Below are 19,706 nucleotides of genomic sequence, written 5' to 3'. Positions count from 1 at the left end.
CCTAATGTTACTGAGAATACTGGGAGTTTTGTCAAAAAGAACAAAGTGTCTATTCAAGAGCTCCAAGAAGTTTTAAAGTAATCGTTCACTGCATTATTTGCACCTTATTGACATTTTTTAGCCGGAATAAATCACAAAACACTCATTGTTAAAAGTAATTTTATTTGTGAACCTTGGCAATAATGTTACAGTATGTCCATCATCCTGCAGTTCCTGGAACTTATTCTTAAGCAGATATTTCTTAACATCGCTGCCGCTGTGTTAGTTTCTCAGTCTGCTCAGAAAGACAACGCTATTACCCCTTACATGCTAAGCTGCCATATTCTGAGAAGGTGTGTGCTGCAGATAAATTGCTGGACAGGTGTAAGTGAATTAGAACTGACAGTGCCTCATTCTGCCACAGAAATAGGACTATAGCCAATGTGACGGCTGAACAAAAGCTGAGTGGCATGGCCAGTGGAGAGATGTTTGTATGATGGGCCTTGTGGCTGTCAGGAGATAAATAGCCCTCCGTTTGCAGGGGAAGGATTTGGAAGGCCTGCTGGATCTATTCCAGGAGCTTGGAGAGAGCAGAGGAAGCTGAGGCTGTCACTAAGGGCACTGATACAGACTGTCCTGCTTCCAAAAGCCAACCACTGTCCACGTATATGTTTATAAAAAAAAGATGATTTCTGGGTTTTTCAGGCAAGATGCCTTCAGTGTAGCTATCTTCTAAAGACAAATAGTCCAATCAGCAGAATAGCACCAGCTTGTGCTGCAGCTGGGTTTATGTGTCTGAATTCGGCCTTGTTCCTGCTGAGTATGGTCTGTCTTGTGAATAGATCTCATCAGTTGCTGCTGTGACAGGAATTTGCTAAAGGAACATGATTCACACATACTGTATACGTTGTTGTAAAGATTCTGCCAAGCTGTGTTGTCATTAAAAAAACAATCAAGTAGTAACTTTATTTGGACGTGTCGAAGTCACATTTTGGATGAACTCAAATATGGATTCAGAATCCATGAAATTAGAATTTTAAGTGTTTAATAACCTACAAAATTGAGGCTGGGGGGGGGGGGATACTCACAAGTCCATGTGCTTGAATTTTTTAATTATGTATGCTTGATCAAAGCATGGAAGCTTATGGGGACATGCAGAAGGTGTTATTAATAATTAAAATAGGTTTAAGCTCTTTTGAGTATTGTTGGTGGTTCACTTGGGCCATGTTAAATTCAGTCAGTTTCTCCCATGCAAATATTTTATAAAGGTGCAGTTATATGTGCCTTTAAATTGTGCCTATAATTATTTTTTAATGAAATTCTAAACTAAACAAATATGAATTTCTTCAAATGTTTTGAGTAAAAAGCTCATTAAGAGTTTGCGGCAGCGTTATTTTAGCATCTTTAAGACAATTTTTATGTTATGTTTTTGATTTATTGATTTATTTGTTGTTAAATAAGTCTTTATAGGTTTTATTAATTTAATTGTACATCAAGCTAAACTAGAAGAGAATGAGAAATGTTGTCTTGGGAACTAGTTAAAATTATTTGTAGAATTATTAACTGAAAGTAAAAATTTTCTTTAATGATTTCAGTTAACATGTCATTTTATTTAAAGTACAAATTTATTATTATTATTATTATTTTTTTTTATACTAATAGTTTTATGTTAAATATGATAACCATGGTTTGCAGTGAGTGTATAACCTGGCTGATTATTATTATTTTTTAAACAGTTTTCTTCTGTTTATGTGTGGGGTAGCTTGCCTCAAGCTGCATGATTCTCTCTGTATTTCTGGAATATGTCATGATACTGATGTGTGATGTCTGATTTTGACAGAATGCAAGACACAAAATGTTATGTAATGTTGCTAGCCTCAGAACTTTTTCTCTTTGCATGCTAGTGCAACACAAGTAAGACTAATGCTTTCCTTTATGTGGCCCAGAGTTTTGCCCAGTGGTCCGCAGCCCACTGCTTCCATTTGCTGTTAAGACACATTGCAGTACATTGGTCTGTAAGCAGTTGTGTCCTGTTCGGTTTTCTGAAGGTTTCTTACAATGAAGACTATTTTCACAGCCTCTGGCTACCATTACATCAAGCATAGAAGGGGCTTTATAAGATAGTTCAGTCCATGCAGGTCTATTTTTTAAATGTAGTTTCCATGTACTCAGGAGCTAGATGTCCTTAAAAAACTCAAATTGAAATGTCCTTTTATTATGTTCCTCAAACTGATTAAGAGAGGTTAAAGTGTATAGTGCACATTTACCATAAATGGTTAATTTACAATTGTTTCTATTTCCGTTACCAGACAAAACATTTTTACAGTTCATATTTGTCACATTGGGACCAACCAGATGTGATTAAGAGGAATTGAAGAGCATTTGCATTAGAAGAGCACAGGTGCAAACAGTACAAACAGAGATAATGTTTCACCCCTGCACTCTTCTGTAAACTGATTAGTATAGTTGTGCGTTTAAACACAGTTTATGTAAAACCATCAGGTACCTTTTCAAGCTGTATTGTATTGCAGAGCATATAAATAATCCTTTACATTTTGACACTCATTTGCTGTTTCCATTAGCAGCAGTAAGGTGAAATCAGGTAAATTTAACAAATATTTGAAAGAACACTGTATGTCGCCAGTGTTAATGATTTAAGAGTCAGTCACAATATAATAAAGCAGTTTAGTTACTGTATGTGCACTTTAAGCTGGTCTTTGCCATGCGGCATGTGCTGATTTTGCTGTTCTACTTTAAAAAAACAAAAAAATATATATATTAAACATTCTTACAGCATAACATTCTCTCAGATTAGAGAAACCCAGCAGTCTCTCATGCAGAGAAGAAAGCCCATAAGGCCTCATCAGAATTATAATGTCATGTTAGGTACAGAGTAAACAGTCTGCTGATAGACACACAAAAGCATTATTTAAGCACATAAAGATGTCAATTTATTACTTTAGCCTAAAAAACCTATTTGGACTGTCAGGATGTTGCCACTCTATTGTAATAAAGATGATTGATTCCCTCTGCTTTGATAAGTGCATAATCTCTTGGCGACTTGACAGAGCACTATACAATTGAGATTTTATAAAAGAAGCATTCAAAGATGTAGTTTTTAAGTATGAATGGATGGTGCTGAATTTGGGCTGCACCTGAGGGCTTTTATTCAATTTCTGTTAGGAGATGTGGATTTAGCTGTGAGCACTCTCTTTTTATTCATTTTTGTTCATTCCATTATGAGTCCTGAAGATCAGCTTTAAATAAAATAAGTTCTTTTTACTAATAATCGCAAACAATGTTGCTCTCAAATACACTTGCATTGCCTCCATGTCACACGTTTCTCTAAAAGAATGTGTGGTGTTTCACTCGGAGAGCATCTTGATGTAAGAATGTCATTATTTCAGATCCATATTGCATGCTTGCCTTCTGTTTGAAGTTTGCCGTTATGCTGAAAAACTTTGAGAACAGATTTCATACACATTTTTATGCATGCGGTTCTGCTCATAGCTCCCTTTTAATAAGCTTGCTGTGAAAATGGCCATTCCTGCTTAGTATTTTCATCTTCATTTTAACCGCAAGCATTAAAGTTATATAATTCTATAATGCACTGCTTGACTGAAGTGAGCCTTTACATCAGTAGCATCGCAAAACATTAGATTTTTTTTTTTTTGTAGGTGAGTGTGTAGCTTGTTAAATGAAGCTCCACTTGAAGTAGCCTTGAACATTTTTGTCTTTTCTAATACTGAAACAATCAGAAATAAATAGGTCAGTGTTAAATGTGCCTAAGAAATAATATATGAAGTGATGAATCCATGCATGGGCTGCTGCCGCCGGTGGACTTTAATGATATAAAGCATTTAAATTAAACACCTTTTAATTCAACAATTGAAATTTTCCAGATGAAGTACCCATGCAGTCTTTGTGTGGCAGGATGTGGTTATGCTTCTCAGTCTGTGCACATATGTACGTACAATACTCATACAACAATGCTGAAATAATCTGTTCAGATTTTATTTCATTAATTAATTAAATATTTTTCTTTCAATTATTAGAAATATTTTATGTATACAAACCAGCCATTTAGTACAACAGTGGCCTAAAACTGAGCCACATGCAACCCTGTTACAGTTTATTTTATATTTTTTAAATTGTTTGATAAATTTTGATAAAGCTCATAGAGTATAATATTTAGTTTGACCTCCTGAAAAATTATATTCAGCATTCTCTAAAGGTTAAGAACCTTTCACTGACCAATTGTTGAAAAGGGATTAGTGGAAAATATTATTATATTATATCATATATTAAATTACGCACATATAAAACTATATCAAGGTGTTTCTGGCTGTGTATAGAATATTCAGCTGTATTTTACATGGAAACTTAAATTTCCTTTTCTGCTTTCTTAAGATGAGAGGTTCTCCTTTGGCATTACCCTCTTGTATCAGCCTCAGCACAATAAAAAACAGTCTGTACTGTCTAAGTCAGTTTAATGCGGAGAGTCAGAAGGGATTACTCTTTCTTGTATAAGACCCTACAAAATGGAGATTTCACATGCAGTGCATCGTTCTTTAATTCGTTACTTCGGTCGTAGTCCTATGGCTCACTACGTGCGATCCTAATTAGACTGTCTTTGATTGCTGGCCAGTACTTTGCTTACAATAATGTTTGATGTTCATTTGTAATTGGTGTACATTTTTTGTGTTATGGAGAAAGTATTTCAGAAGTATGATGAACAATAGTATGGAATACATTTTATATTCTAGATTCATTTTACAATCTTGGTCATTTGACTATATAAGTACAATCCATAGTTTTCAGGCTGTATGTGTGACAAGCATAAAAAGAATGCAGAAAAATGCAGAACTGCAGAGATGACTTTAAAGGGATAGTTCACCCAACAATTTATATCCTGTCATTAATTACTTACGCCTCATGTTGTTCCAAACATGTAAGACCTTGTTTATCCTCAGAACACAAATTGAGATATTTTTGATGAAATCTGAGAGCTTTCTGACCCTGCATAGACAGCAAAACAACTACCAGAAACATAGTATGATAGTGTTAAAATAGTCCATGTGACATCAGCGGTTCAAGAAAGCTAAAAATAACACTTTTTTTTTTTCGTGAACACGTTATGTTACATAACATTAACATCATAAGCTGAAATGGCAAATGCTTGATTGCTTTATCTTATGAAGTAACAGATTACCTTGCACAGGCTCAAGTTTAATAATAAATGAGAGTGATTTAAGATCAGTGACATAATATTGGCAGCTAGAGAGGAATTAATGAATTGTAATGAACAAATTTCTAGCTCCAAATGCAAGACATCTTTGCTGACAGCTCTTATTCGATCTAATGTAGCAACTAGAACTTTTTATTTTATTATTTTATTTTATTTTAAGAAAATAAATGGGGTCAATTTTGATTTCATGTTGACCTTAAGATGCAATTTCTACCACAAATTAATCTTTAAAATAGCATGGAGCACATTTGAGGTTATCTCTATGCTATTTTTTAGATTGTAATTTTACAAATGGTGGGAGGTGCTGCCTGTTGGATGTTTTCCAGCTGAAGCATTTTAAAACTTTACTGCTTTCCATTATCTCCAGCCTGTGCTTGCACAGAGGGCTCATGGAATCTCTCAATTCACTGCCAGTACACATGGTCCATTAACTCGGCACAAGAAAGTCATTGCAATCAGCTTACCATTTAATTAGTTTTTACTGGGGTGTTTAGGAACTTGTTTTTCTTTTGAATTTCATGAATACTGCACAAAGTGGGAAATTAATAGTTGTCACCCTCTATCAGCTTGCGAACGACTTCCAATATCACTGGTAGGCCCAGTCACAGTGTTTTATAATGCTAGTGAGATTACTGTACTTGTAAACAGACTTACAGTACTGGGTTGATGGCTTATAAGCCACCAGCGTGGATGTTGTTTGCTTATCAGGCCTGAGCCTGTGGCACTCTGATTCTTTCCCGTATCAAGGCCATTGTAGTTTAACATGGATGCTGCTGCCTGAAAGAGATTATGCTATTTCTGCTTCTGTTTTTGCATCCACACAATGGCACGTCACACTACATTTCCCTCTCGTTGTATTAAAGGCAGCAGTTATTATAAAAACTTTGTCTTAAAGGAATAGTTTCCCATTCCTATATAGAAAAACCTGGCATTATTTACTCTCATGGCCCTCATGCCATCCCAAACTTATTGTTTTTTTGTGCTTCACACTATAAAGCACAAAAGATGCCATTCTCAGACTCTTGAGGAAAAGTGAAAAGTTGCAGGATTCCAAGGGTGAGCTACCTGTTCTATTTTCTTTCTGTCTTGTCTAAAAACAGCTCCTTCTCTTCTGCCTTGTGTCCTGGATCTGTCTCCATTTGTGCAACTTTTTTAGGGACCCGAGATCCACATAGGCAGTTAGGACTCCCTTTCATCAAGGTGACCTAAAATACCTATATCTACATTGCATAGCCTAAACTTTGAGTTTTGTGCATATTCTCTTGGTGTTTGGCAGCAAGATTGGCTCTTCTGTCACTGTCACTGAGTCTAATACATCTTTAGGATAGTTACGCAAAAGTGTTTTAACTTTATGAGACAAAGCGGTGCTGTTTTGGGTCCAAAACTAATTTCATTTTTAATTATTTAAGTAGCTATATTCTTGTACCAAATCACTATCTTGTAATGTTGTTTCTGTTTCCTCTCGACATGCTCAGACATGTAAAGTGCTAGTTCAACCCGAAAATGAAATCACTGTAATTTTTCGCCCCCCAAAAAATGTCTTCTACTGTCTGCATGTCAGGTTTGGCATTATGACATGAATGCAATGTAGTCGTTGGTTGTCTGTTGACCAATCACAGTGCAGCAATTTTGAATGAGAAAGTGTGAATAAGATATGAGATCTGCACTGGAAGTGAAGAAAATGTGAATGAAAATGTAATTTTTGATCATTACAAAGCTAATGAGTAGCTTCGGAAAACTTAGAATGTGTTAATTGTACAGACTACTTTTTTTTAACTTTAATGGACATTTTTTCCTCAGTTTTGGAGCTTGACAACTCTGATCACCATTTTCTTTTATTATATACACTACCATTCAAAAGTAAGGCCTTATTATTAATATAATAAAAATAATACAAATAGTTCAAATTATTTTAGTTTTAAAATGTAGTATACTTTTAGTTTTTTAGTATTTAAAAAATTATGACTATTATTTATTGATGATAAATAATAATAATAAATATCAAAATCATTATTTAAATAATAAATAATAATTGTTACAATATATATATATATATATATATATATATATATATATATATATATATATATATATATATATATATATATATATATATATATATATTAAATAAATGCTGTTCTTTTGAAATCTCCTGAAATTCATGTATTCCGAAAGAAATCCTGATGCATCACAGTTTCTACAAAAATATTAAGTAGCACAACTGTTTTCAACATGTATACTAATAATAAATGTTTCATTTTAATAATTACATACATTATTTTTATTTATTATTATTTTTAGTTTTTTAAATGTCTTAATGTTAAAATGCATTAAAATAGACACTGTTCATTTTAAATTGAATAATATTACTGTTTTTAACTATATTTTGATTAAACAAATATAGCCTTGGTGAGCACAAGAGTTTTCTTTCAAAAAACAATACCCCCACCCCCTCATGTGTATGGAAAAAGTACAGTATTTCCATTTTTGTGTTCCACAAAAGTCATATGTGTTTGCGACCGCATGAGGTTGAGTAAATAATGACAGTATAAATTGCTCTGAAATGGGAACTGTGCCACAGATCATTGACTGAGATTTCAAAAAGTGAACATTCAGAGAGCTCAAAAAGAGCATGCACATACAGTACTGGTAAATACAAGAGTGCTGTTAACCAAATCATTCACGGTAAAACCCCCAGAGATACAGTATGTGCATACATTTACACTGTTTAAAATGTAGCCCTGTAAAAGCACATTTAATTAAAAAGAGTTTGCTTTACCATTATTGATTATGTTTGTAGTGAAAAAAGGAAATGATGCCTTGCCAGCGGATCATTAATTGATCCTGAATTTAAAGCCATGGCTCTCTATTTGTTCTATTCGGGAAGGATAGCTTTAAAAATCCCAGGGGCATATTTGTTTTCCTGCATGTCTTCTGCCTCTGATTATTGGAGAAAGCTGCAGTGTCTGCCAAATAACCGAGCCTCATGCTGAGGCAGCAGTGAGGCTGCTCTTGAGCAGTCATGGTCATTGAGAAGGAGAAATGGGGCAGAACCAAATGGACAGAAAGCAGGTTGCCTGGTCATTACAGCAGTTATGTCCAAACAGTCGTCTCCCTTTTTGAAGCGGTTCAACAATTGTTCAGTGAACCCAAAAGAATGTCTCCGACAGCGCATGGAGAGGTTATAAGCATTTGTGGCATTCGTTTGCTTGACAAATAATGCCTTCCATCAGACACAGAAGATTCACTTTTCATCAGCCGATTCAGCCGTGAATGCTTGTGACAGGTGTCTCTACAGGATACTGTTTTTAAAATCAATCCGTTTTCCATGACTTTCTTTGCTGTACTTTGTTTAAGCCTTTGATTGACCTTCAGCTGTTCAAAAACGGCACTGTTTTCCCAGCAAGTCTCTCCAGGACAAATACGCTTTTAGAAAATCCTCCAAATCCGGTTCTGTTACCTGCTGTTCCATTGAAAACTGAGCCTTTATCTCATCATTTTGGTCCATGTCATGAGAGAATGACACTGAGCATTGCTGGCAAATGATAATGCCAATGTTAACATTCTGTGCCCAGTCTTTCTCGCTGCCATTTCGCATTCGTTATCATCATGTGTAATGAATTAAAATATGTGTACCTACATTATATTTCTCAGCCCTTTCAGTCGCAGCCTGACGGGTCCTCAGATTGCTTGATTGTGATTGAATAAAAGGCTAAATTAATCCTGTTGATATAATTCCTATGACATCTTTGTGATCTTCAGATCTCCTAAGTTTTGTCAACCCAGACTTTCAATGAAAGGACAGAAACCTCTCAGGTTTGATTAAAAATATCTTAATTTGTGAATCAGATCTAAATGGGATTCTTTAACTATTCAATTTTTGTTGAATATTACCTTTTTGGATGCATAATCTGTCAATAAAAATATTCCTTTTTGTGCTTGTGTTTTGTAACACATCTATGCCAAACATTTCACACATGGTATTGCTCTTTGGTTTCATCACAATGGTATGACGATCAGTGAAAATAGAAGTATGCTGTTATAATGTGCAGATGAAATTGCAGCAATATTGGCAAGAGTGGCTTTGGAATATAACATTGTTGTCATGCTTTTATTAAAACAATAAAACCTTATTCCGTCGCTAATAAATACCCTGATATATTGAAGATCTACATTAGTGCAGACATCTTGGGGAGTAGTTATCTGTCCTGATGTGCAGATGTGCTCATAAAATCCTCTGTTTCCCCCTTGAGCTTAACTGACCTGAGGCAGGACTCCCAGGAGATCAATGTCAGACTCGCACACAATACCAGAACACACAGCACTGGAAGAGAGCTGAAGCGCGGTTTTAATTGGAAATAATGATTGCTTTAAGAAATACACACTGTAAAAATAAATCCAGTATTGTACTTTCTTTAAATAGCAATTAGTTCTTGCAATAAAATACACATTTTTAGATATTCAGACTGTGAAATCAGTGCATTAAATAGTTTGAATAAATAGTTTGATTAAAAAAGATATTTTCAAAACATCATTGTACAAAAAGTGTAAATAGTGTCACAATTTATTTTAAGCTCCAATTGTCACTATTAACAAATCATAAATAATGACTTTTGCCGCAATTAACTCCTCATTTGTTGCTTATTAATAGATGGTAAGTGGTTCTTAAGTTTAGGTATTGGATATGGGATTAGATATGTAGAATATGGTCATGCACAATATGTGCTTTATAAGTATTAATAAACAGCCAATGCATTGATAATAGGATTGCAACTAGTTAATAGTGAGAATTGCTCCATACACTAAAGTTTACCATGTTTTTTTATTTTTTTATTCGTAAATGTGTTATTGAAACTCATTTTCAGGAAACCTGAGAGATTTCTGGCCCTTCTTTTTAAAGGGGGGGTGAAATGCTCGTTTTCACTCAATATCCTGTTAATCTTGAGTACCTATAGAGTAGTACTGAGTACCGATTTTTCCCGGAAAAACACGAGCCGCTGGAGGCGTGACGTGTGGGCGGAGCTAAAGAATCACGAGCGCCAGTAGGCTTTTGCTTTGATAGCGTTTGGAAGCTGTGACATTACCGTGAGGAAAAAAATATCCAAAACAAACCATGGCTAACAGTCAGATTCAGCGTATATTTATGATCCAGAATCAGATCCAGAGGCTGAAATTTAACAAGAGCAGCATCAGCAACAACGTCTCTATGTGTTATGTACTGAAACTGTATATATTTGCTTAGCGGTTTTGGAAAATGACTAAGTTCCACTTTGTCGTCTTTTTTTTTTTTTTTAAGCTGTACATGTGGAAAGTGCAGTTTGATGACAACATCGCATGTTGTTTACTTGATGTGCTTACGCGCCGATAGCTAAGTTAACAACAGAGATATTTGAAGCAGTTTTACTCACCGCCTGCGGTTCCAACACACGATCGTGACCCTTTTTCGTTGGGACTGCATTATCCTTAAAAAATAAACGATGCAAATCCGTCGTCAAACTGGGCATTGTTTGTAAAACAAGCATCTTCGAAATGCAGGGGAACAAACACAAACACTTACACAACTCCGTTGATGCTCTGTAAAAATAAACTCCATCCACTGGTCCCTTAATGCTGTTTCTCTTTAGGTAATCTGTGCAGGGTTTTCTTGCCCTGGCAACCAAAAACACACTCCTTTTGTGACATTTCGCGACGCTCTCGCTCTGATCAGCGAAGTCTGTTGTGCTCTCAGTGTTGTGCTATACGGGAGCGTGTGCTCTTCCGGCAGAAGTGCCCTCAGGACCCATATAACGAAATTCCGCTCCATCTAACGTCACACAGAGCCATACTCGAAAAAAACTTTCCGAAACTTGTGACAAACCGGAAGGATTATTTTTGGAACAGAAATACTCCTTCAAACGTACAACTTAATTTTTGAAACTTTGTCCATGTTTAGCATGGGAATCCAACTCTTTAACAGTGTAAAAAACTCAGTATGCATGAAATAGCATTTCACCCCCCCTTTAAAGTCCATTCCAAGACTTTTGAAGAGACACAATTGCTTTAAATGCTGAACAGGTTTAAATTAGGCTTTTATTCACTTATAAACATTGATCAACACAAATGTAAAACACAGCAAATATGGAGAGCTGAAGCTCAAGTAAAAATGTAATAAATATAGACTTATATTTAGAGACGATAACAACAAGTCTTGGTTGCTTTACCCCCATCTCTCTCTCTCTCTTTACATACACTGAACAAAATTATGAACACAACACTTTTGTTTTTGCCCTTATTTTTCAAAGATCTAAGACTTTTTCTATGTACACAAAAGGCCTCTCAAATATTGTTCACAAATCTGTCTAAATCTGTGTTAGTGAGCACTTCTCCTTTGCTGAGATAATCCAGCCACCTCACAGGTGTGGCATATCAAGATGCTGATTTGACAGCATGTTTATTGCAGAGGTGTGCTTTAAGCTGGCCACAATAAAAGGCCACTCTAAAATGTGCAGTTTTATCACAGCACAATGCCACAGATGTCACAAGTTTTGAGGGAGCGTGCACTTGGCATGCTGACTGCAGGAATTTCCACCAGAGCTGTTGCCTGTGAATTGAATGTTAATTTCTCTACCATAAGCCGTCTCCAAAGGTGTTTCAGAGAATTTGCCAGTACATCTAACCGGCCTCACAACTGCAAACCACGTGTAACCACACCAGCCCAGGACCTCCACATCCAGCATCTTCACCTCCAAGATAACACTCATATTTAATATATTGAAAGTGATAACTTTGGCCTTTATGTGTGGTTTATACTATATTACTGACTGTAAGAAGATGGGTGAAATTATTGTAAAAAATAAATTTTAGCATCTAGAGATGGTTTCCTTGGAAACAGTTTTCAGCTATTATGACCATTATGTGTAAGGCTGGCCGCATGTGGCCCTGAGAATGCAGTTGTGAGATATACATGCATTTTTAATGGACATATACAATGTTCTGCTTTTATTCCCCTTTAAGTGTGCCTTTACTCCTTGTTTCAGTCACATGAATAACCCTTATTAAACAGCAGAGATGTTAAAGTCTGTTTGGCAGGATAAATGTAACCTCATTCACCGGCTGAGGAGCTCCACTGATAGCATTTCATCTTGTGGCACCTCCGCTCTCTGTAGATCTCGTATAATGCAGCCTGGCTTCACCAAAGTCATTAGAGCTATCCTCTACGGGAATGGCAGTGAATTGTCGGAGATGTCTTTATGGGAGGTGACTGAAAGACAGAAATTAAGCCGTTTTGCTGGAGCGGAGCTGGGAACTTGTAAATGTGTCCTCTCGCCTTTGCAGAAGCAGCTCTTGCGTCATGCAGTTTCCATAGCACCCTGGGCAGATCTGGCTACTCCGTGTAATCGCTCAAGACTTTGCTTGTGTATGCACTCTGCTGCTGGCTTTCCTATTGGATACAAATGTTGCTCTGTTTTGGATTTAAAGTCATTAAATGGCTTCTGAATGCTGATTGGTCAGTACAGTGATCCGGCTGTATTGTATTTCACAATTCAACAGCTTTGGCCTGTTTACTAGATCACTGCGCAGTTCCCATGGTGGATCGTTATTTTGGCTTGCATAGTAATGTGCTGTTATGTCAGAGACTGTTTCTTGTTTAACAATAGCAGTTTGTATTATAATATTTGAATGAAAGTTTGTATCCTTGATATTGTTATCAACTGGCAACTGAGAAAAACTCGGGCATTTTAGGCAGTTTAAGAAATCCCTGCCTGGACAATTCTGGGAAAAAGGGGACGTACTGTATGGTCAATAAAAGACTAGAATGATAGTTTCAAATAACAGATCCTGTCTCCCATGAACCAGAGTCTAGGTTGCTCTCATTACCGACTTGTGGCATGTGTGTACCCACAGCAAACTGGCAAACTCATGAAACAGTGGATGATTACAGTCATTAATTTGTCTAATGTAGCAATCAACCAAACATTTCCTCCTGAGGAATAATAATCCCAATAATGAGAGGAAGGTGCTTCAGATGTAAAAATCTAAACCAACTGTAGACATTCAAATAAACAGATGATATACATTTTCAGGTTTTGCCTTTAAAGACATTACATTTAAAAATAGAAAATAAAATACATTTTAAAATATGTCTGTATTGATATTATGTAGTGCTCTGGTAAAGTACAATATTCCCCAAATTTTACACAATCAGTACACAAATAATTTGGTTTGGTTAACAGTAAGTTGTACTTTTTGCATACTTGAATAATGAATATAAATGTAATGAATAATTTATCATGTTGCTGAAAACATGTGCATTAGTGTTTTACATTCTGGAAGTCCATTTATAATGAAGGGGTTTGCTTTGACCAGCAAGTTATTAAAGTTAGCAAATTATAATTTTTTTGGTAAAACATAAGCAGGAAGAAGAAATATCTTTGCTTTTAATTCAGGTATATACTGTAAACTACCATTCAACATAACTGTTTCCTTTTTTAATTTACTTTAAAATGGAATTTATTCCTGTGACATGAAAGCTTCATTTTCAGCATCATTACTCCAGACTTCAGTGTCACATGATCCTTCAGAAATCATTCTAATATAACATTTCTTATTATTATCAATGTTAAAACCAGTTGTGTTGCTTAATATTTTTGTGGAAATGGGATTTGTTGAATAGACAGTTCAGAATAGCAGCATTTATTTGAAATAGAACTCTGATATAATATTATCTTTGCTATAACATTTTATCAGATGCATCCTTGCTGAAAAAAAGTATTATTTTACTATAATAATACAACGATCATGTATTATTTCCTGAGATTCATTAGTTCTCAGTTCTCTATTCATTAGTTCTTTATTACGTCATGATTACTTTGCCCTCGTCACAAAGTTTCCTGCATAGAACATTTCATTTGCATGTTTGAGTGTATTATATAATAAGAAATTTTGTTTCCAATTCAATTCAGGCATTTGTTATGTAAACTAATTTTTATTCAGTTGCAGCAAGGCTGTAATAGCACCTTGGCCTTATCTGTTCTCAGAATCCAAAATGAGGACACAGAAGAAGGACCCATAGGAGCCGTACAAAGCTACTGTCTTATCTGAGACATTTTTATTTTCTTGTGGGTGATCATGACTTTATCGTATCAGTACTGATCATCTCCTAAAAGAAAACCTGTTATCTCGAAGCCATTGTTTAGCTATCTCACGATCCCTTCGGAAACATTGTTTTCCTGTCAGATGGTGGCTGACAGCTCTCGGCATGAGGCGGTCATTCAGATGGAAGGACGTTAGATCTTAAGCCTGTAAGGAGGCCAGATAAAGCGGATACAGTGGTCTAAAGTGATATTGCATGTTTTTGGAGTGGTCTTATGAAATAATAATGCCCCCTCCAGACATTTAGTCTATTTTCATCCGACTCATTCACTTATAGTATTATCTGTCCTGTAACTCTTCCTTCTTCTTGCATCACTCTTGCCTTTTGGTTTAGTTACGATGCAGCACCTCTCAAGAGGACATCATCGGTGAGAGGAAGTGACATGTTTATGCATTCATATAGAAGACAGTTCGTATTTCCCATATGAGGAATGTCATACAATAAAGTGACAGTTTACATTAAGCTTGCATGATAATGTTAACATTAACAAGCAGTATATATGTTACAGTATTATTTTTTTTTTTTTTACAATCTATTATCATGTTCAGTTCACTGTTAGTTCATGTTCGCTCAGGTCCATTAAATAATAATAATAATAATAATAATAATAATAATAATAATAATAAGATGAGAAAATTCTTCAGGTTTTTCATTGTTAGTTCATGTTAACTAATGTTAACAAACAGAATCTCCTTTTAAAGTGTTACCCCGCAAAAAAATTAAGGCCTAAATTTAAGATTTATGTATTTGAATTTCATATAACAATTCCATCTGTTTGGATTATAATTTTAGAAAGCTAATAAACGTAATGTGATGCATATTTTTAAGCCATACATAAATGAAACAGGTAAGATTTCTGTACTCAGAAATCATGGCATATTAACTAATTTGCATTTTGCATCTGTTTGATTTAATTTCAATCATAAGATCATATTTTCAAAAGGCATTTATTCAAAGTGCTAAGAATTAGATAAATAAATCGGTTTATTCTGAAACAACTGAATCGAGTTAAAAAGTATGAACATGGTTAAATATTGCTAGCTGTGGAACAAGCCTTATTAATTTAATTAAAATATAAAAAAATACTGAAACAAGCTATATTTATAGATGATTATACATAAATCAGATTATGGAGGACTAAAACACATTCTGTACAGTTTATTAGTACTATTACATAAATCTAACCTATTACTTTTTGTCTTGTAAACCGTTTACATGATAATATTTGATTTCTGTGTTCAAGCAATAGCAGTCTAAAATTTCACTCTCTTACACTAACTAATTTTAATCTCCAGAATCCTCTGTGAAGTCGTTCATCCAGAGCTGCTGCTTTTCTTTGTTGAGTGGAGGATGTTTTAATTATCAGTGGAACATTTGCATGTGCAAGAGACAAAAGCACTCTGCATTAGCACAGCTTGTCTTTCATTTCAGACATTATTCCCTAATGCACTCTCAGACATTGTTTTAGCAGCACGTTTCCATCCCTGAAGAACATTACGATGCCTGTCGTGTCTCTTCTCTCTCTCTTTGGCTTCTTGTCAGGACAAAGGCAGCAGAGACATATCTCGTCACAGTTGATTGATATAAGTAATTTTTTGTTATACTGCTTCCTTTTTCGCTGACTGATATTTGCGATTGGCTCCTCGACGGGTTTCTCTCATGGGCGTTAAATGAGCTTTCATGATAAACTAATTCAGATAAACTGCTTTGATTTATGACACAGGTTACTGCGCACTAACACCTCTGAAGTACAGCATTGAGCCTTTATGTCATATCGTCTTTGTCTTATAGGGCAGAGGTTATGTTATCAGTCACCTTATGATGCTCAGCTCATGGTTCAAATTAAGGGGATGTGGTTCATTTTATGAGGCATCTGGTTTGCGTTACCATCTCTGGCTCTTATTTAATTACACCCTTTCCAGCAGGATGAGACTTTTTTTGTGATAAATTGGTGATTCATAAATCTGTGACTGTAGTCACAAGATTCTGTCTTAAACGTTGTAGCTGTGCATTGCATAGTAGGAGCTGTTTGTGCTCATAGATAGGATAGGAGTACAGGTTTGAGTCTAACCTTTTTTCTTTTTTGCTCTAAATTAGATGAAAAAATCCTGTAAAAGTATATCATGACACATGTGTGTGTGTAGTGTGTAGTATATTTATTATGTATATATACACGCACATGCATACATATATATATATATATATATATATATTAAAGAAAAATATGTGACTTTTATAATATTAAATATATTTATATATGATATAAATTATATGAATATAAATATATACATGTAAATACATGTAAACATTTTGAAAATATATGCTGTATGTGTGTGTCTTTATTAATGCATAATAATTATAAACAATACACAGTGTGTAAACAAAACGTTTTATTTTGGATGCGATTATTCGCGCGTAATCGTTTGACAGCACTAATTTATATTTGCCATTTCGGTAAAACTTTATAATAACTGCACACTATTAATCATTAATTAAGCATTAGTAAACAGATAATTCATAATTTATAAAGCATTAATAGACAGTAATAAGCAGTTTATAAATACAGATATAAATGCTTTATTCTTGATTTAAAAGCATATCTATAATGTGTTTATTAATTGTATTTTCATACTTTATTCATGATCAATTTATCATTTCTCAATGAAGTATAGCATTATTTACAAACCAGTTATTTAGGAGTTGCCAGTGATTCATAAGATCACAAGAAATGTAGTAAATTCAGGTAGTTATAAAGCATTTAGTAGTGGTCAGTTAACTATTTATGTGAGCTAATCTAAAGTGAGGACTAGTTATGCCTTGTAAAGCATTTATAAAGTATATTTAAAGGCTCAGTTATCTTCTAAACAAAAAACGGAAACAAACACAACACAGTGATACAGAATATATAAATATTAACAGCCTTTAAATCTCATTTGTAAAAGCTTTACAAGGCATAAATAGTCCTCACTTTAGATGAGCTCACAAAAATAGTTAACTAACAACTACATATGTTTTATAACTACCTGAATTAACCCTGAATTACAGTAGAAATACATGTTAATAAACCATTTATTAACACTATAAGTAACTATTACTATATGTCTGAATAAAAAGATGTACGAATGCACATTTAAATTATTTATTAATCATTTACTTACAATTTCTAAGTGATCTTATGAACCACTGACAACTCCTTAATAACTGGTGTGTAAATAATGCTATACTTAATTTAGAAATGATAAATTGATCATTAATAAAGTATGAAAAAAACAATTATTAAACACATTATAGATATGCTTTTAAATCAGGTATAAAGCATTTATATCTGTATTTATAAACTGCTTATAAATGTTTATTAATGCTTTATAAATGATTAATTAACTGTTTCCTAATGCTTAACTAATGATTAATAGCATGCGGTTATAAAGTGTTACCGCTATTTCAAATGACTTTTCAATGAACTAGTTATCTAACATATTTAACTGCAATGGTAATAACATGTATTTTTTCTGTTTTATGTGCTCTCTCGTCCAGATTTTTCTGTCTACTACTTTTGCTGTTGTTCTTCAAGCAATGGTTTTCTATTCATGCTTTAACTGGAGACTCCTAAACTTCTCATCACTTATCAAAAGGTTTATAATCACTTTAAAATGGAAAATTATTATTTCAGTGGCAACTTTTACAACTTTAGATGAAGTTGAAAAATAGCACCAATTATCTATATACATGTATGTTGATATGAAAAGAAAGGGTGTGATAAAAGAGTCATGAAAAGAGTCAGATCCTCTGACTATGAGAACTAGACGAGTCCTCTGCTCAATCTGACTTGTGTTGCAGCCTGGAATTAAATCACACAATTCTGGTTTGATCTAGCCAGAGAAGAACTGGCCTTTAAGTTTTTTTTTTCTATTTTCTTTTTCTCATTTCTGTCTCCGATTGAGTTATGGTTCCTCACCACTGTCGCCTTTGGCTTTTCTAGTTGGGGAACTTAATTTTTGCCAATATTGTCGAATTGATAAAACATAAACTATTTGAAGAGAACTGAACTGAGCTGGAGAATAACATCATTGAATTAATGATCAATTGACTTTAACACAATCTGTATTTTATTAAGCGCTACAGTATATAAATAAAAATGACTTGACTTGACATGAAAGCAAAACTGGTCTGTTTATATGACCACTTGTCAAATATAGAATTTAGCAGTCAATGAAAACAAATATTTGACTGTTCAATGCCACGATTGACCATTGAGACGCAAGTATTCCAGAGAGCCATGTAATAAGTGAAGATAATGATAGCCTATCGTAAGGTACATGGATAATAAAAAGCTCAACCTCAGCTCGAATAAAACACAAAGCTCCAGACGATTTCCTTTTGATACCAATTATAGAGACACAGTGGTATGCAGCAATTTGTTGTACAATGCTTAGCATTTAAACAATATCAGCTTCAATTATGTAGAAAGTTATTTGCAGGAATATGTGTGTGATTTAATGAATCAGCTATATGCTTATGAGAATGTGGCTTTCTGTCATAAACGAGAATATTCTTTTCTTTTCTCTTCCCACAGTGCAGTGTCTGGAGATGACTACTAAGAGGAAGTTCATCGGCCGCCTGGTGCCCTGTCGATGCTTCCGGGGGGAGGAGGAGGTCATCTCAGTGCTGGATTATTCCCACTGTAGCCTGCAGCAGGTCCCTAAGGAGATCTTCAGCTTCGAGCGCACGCTAGAAGAGCTCTACCTTGACGCCAACCAGATTGAGGAGCTGCCTAAGGTAAGTTGTCAAGTGTCAGCTTAAACATGCATAATATCTGCCTAACAGTGGAAGTTCAACTCCTGAACATCATCTTATAAAGCAGTGCATCAGTACAGACAACTAGTGCACTAAATATGACCATATAAAGCACTAAAAGTGTCCCGTAATTGAAGTTTATTAATATTATCATTATTTCCATTTGGTATTTCACATTGGTTAAGGTAAATCAGGCTTTGTCGAATGTACTGTATCTAGTAGTCAGAATATAACAGGACCATGGACAGCTCCCATGTTGTGTACAAAGCTGTATCTGAATTTGGTCTATAGCATTTGTTCTTCTTATATACTCCTTAGATAAGTGTTTATGTCATAAGTATTTGCTAGCTTTAACTCCTGAGGTGCCATTCTTGTTTCATGTTTAACACTGTTCATACAGTACTTGCCTTGGGCTAGTTATTTATCTTAGGAAGTCAGATTTTCAGCAGCCATTACTCTAGTCATCCTTCAGAAATCATTCTAATGTGCTGATTTGGTGCTCGGAAATATGTGATATTATTATCAATGTTGCAATGGTTTTGCTGCGTAATA

The 19,706-nt window shown here is 34.7% G+C and overlaps 1 protein-coding gene across 13 annotated transcripts in view; it reads left to right on the top strand.

Annotated features, from left to right (window-relative positions):
* The window catches only part of lrrc7 (leucine rich repeat containing 7), a 106,915-nt gene that overhangs the window by 45,144 nt on the left and 42,065 nt on the right, over positions 1 to 19,706 (top strand). For all 13 annotated transcript variants that reach the window (XM_026264652.1, XM_026264658.1, XM_026264644.1 and 10 more), the window contains one exon: positions 18,934 to 19,136. In XM_026264652.1, the coding sequence (XP_026120437.1) occupies positions 18,948 to 19,136 (189 nt within the window). In that variant the 5' untranslated portion in view covers positions 18,934 to 18,947. The remainder of the gene's footprint in view (positions 1 to 18,933; positions 19,137 to 19,706) is intronic.

The sequence above is a fragment of the Carassius auratus genome, chromosome 6 (genome assembly GCF_003368295.1).
Source record: "Carassius auratus strain Wakin chromosome 6, ASM336829v1, whole genome shotgun sequence".
In the NCBI taxonomy this organism is placed as follows: Eukaryota; Metazoa; Chordata; class Actinopteri; order Cypriniformes; family Cyprinidae; genus Carassius; species Carassius auratus.
This window is presented reverse-complemented; position numbering and strand designations above follow the sequence as displayed.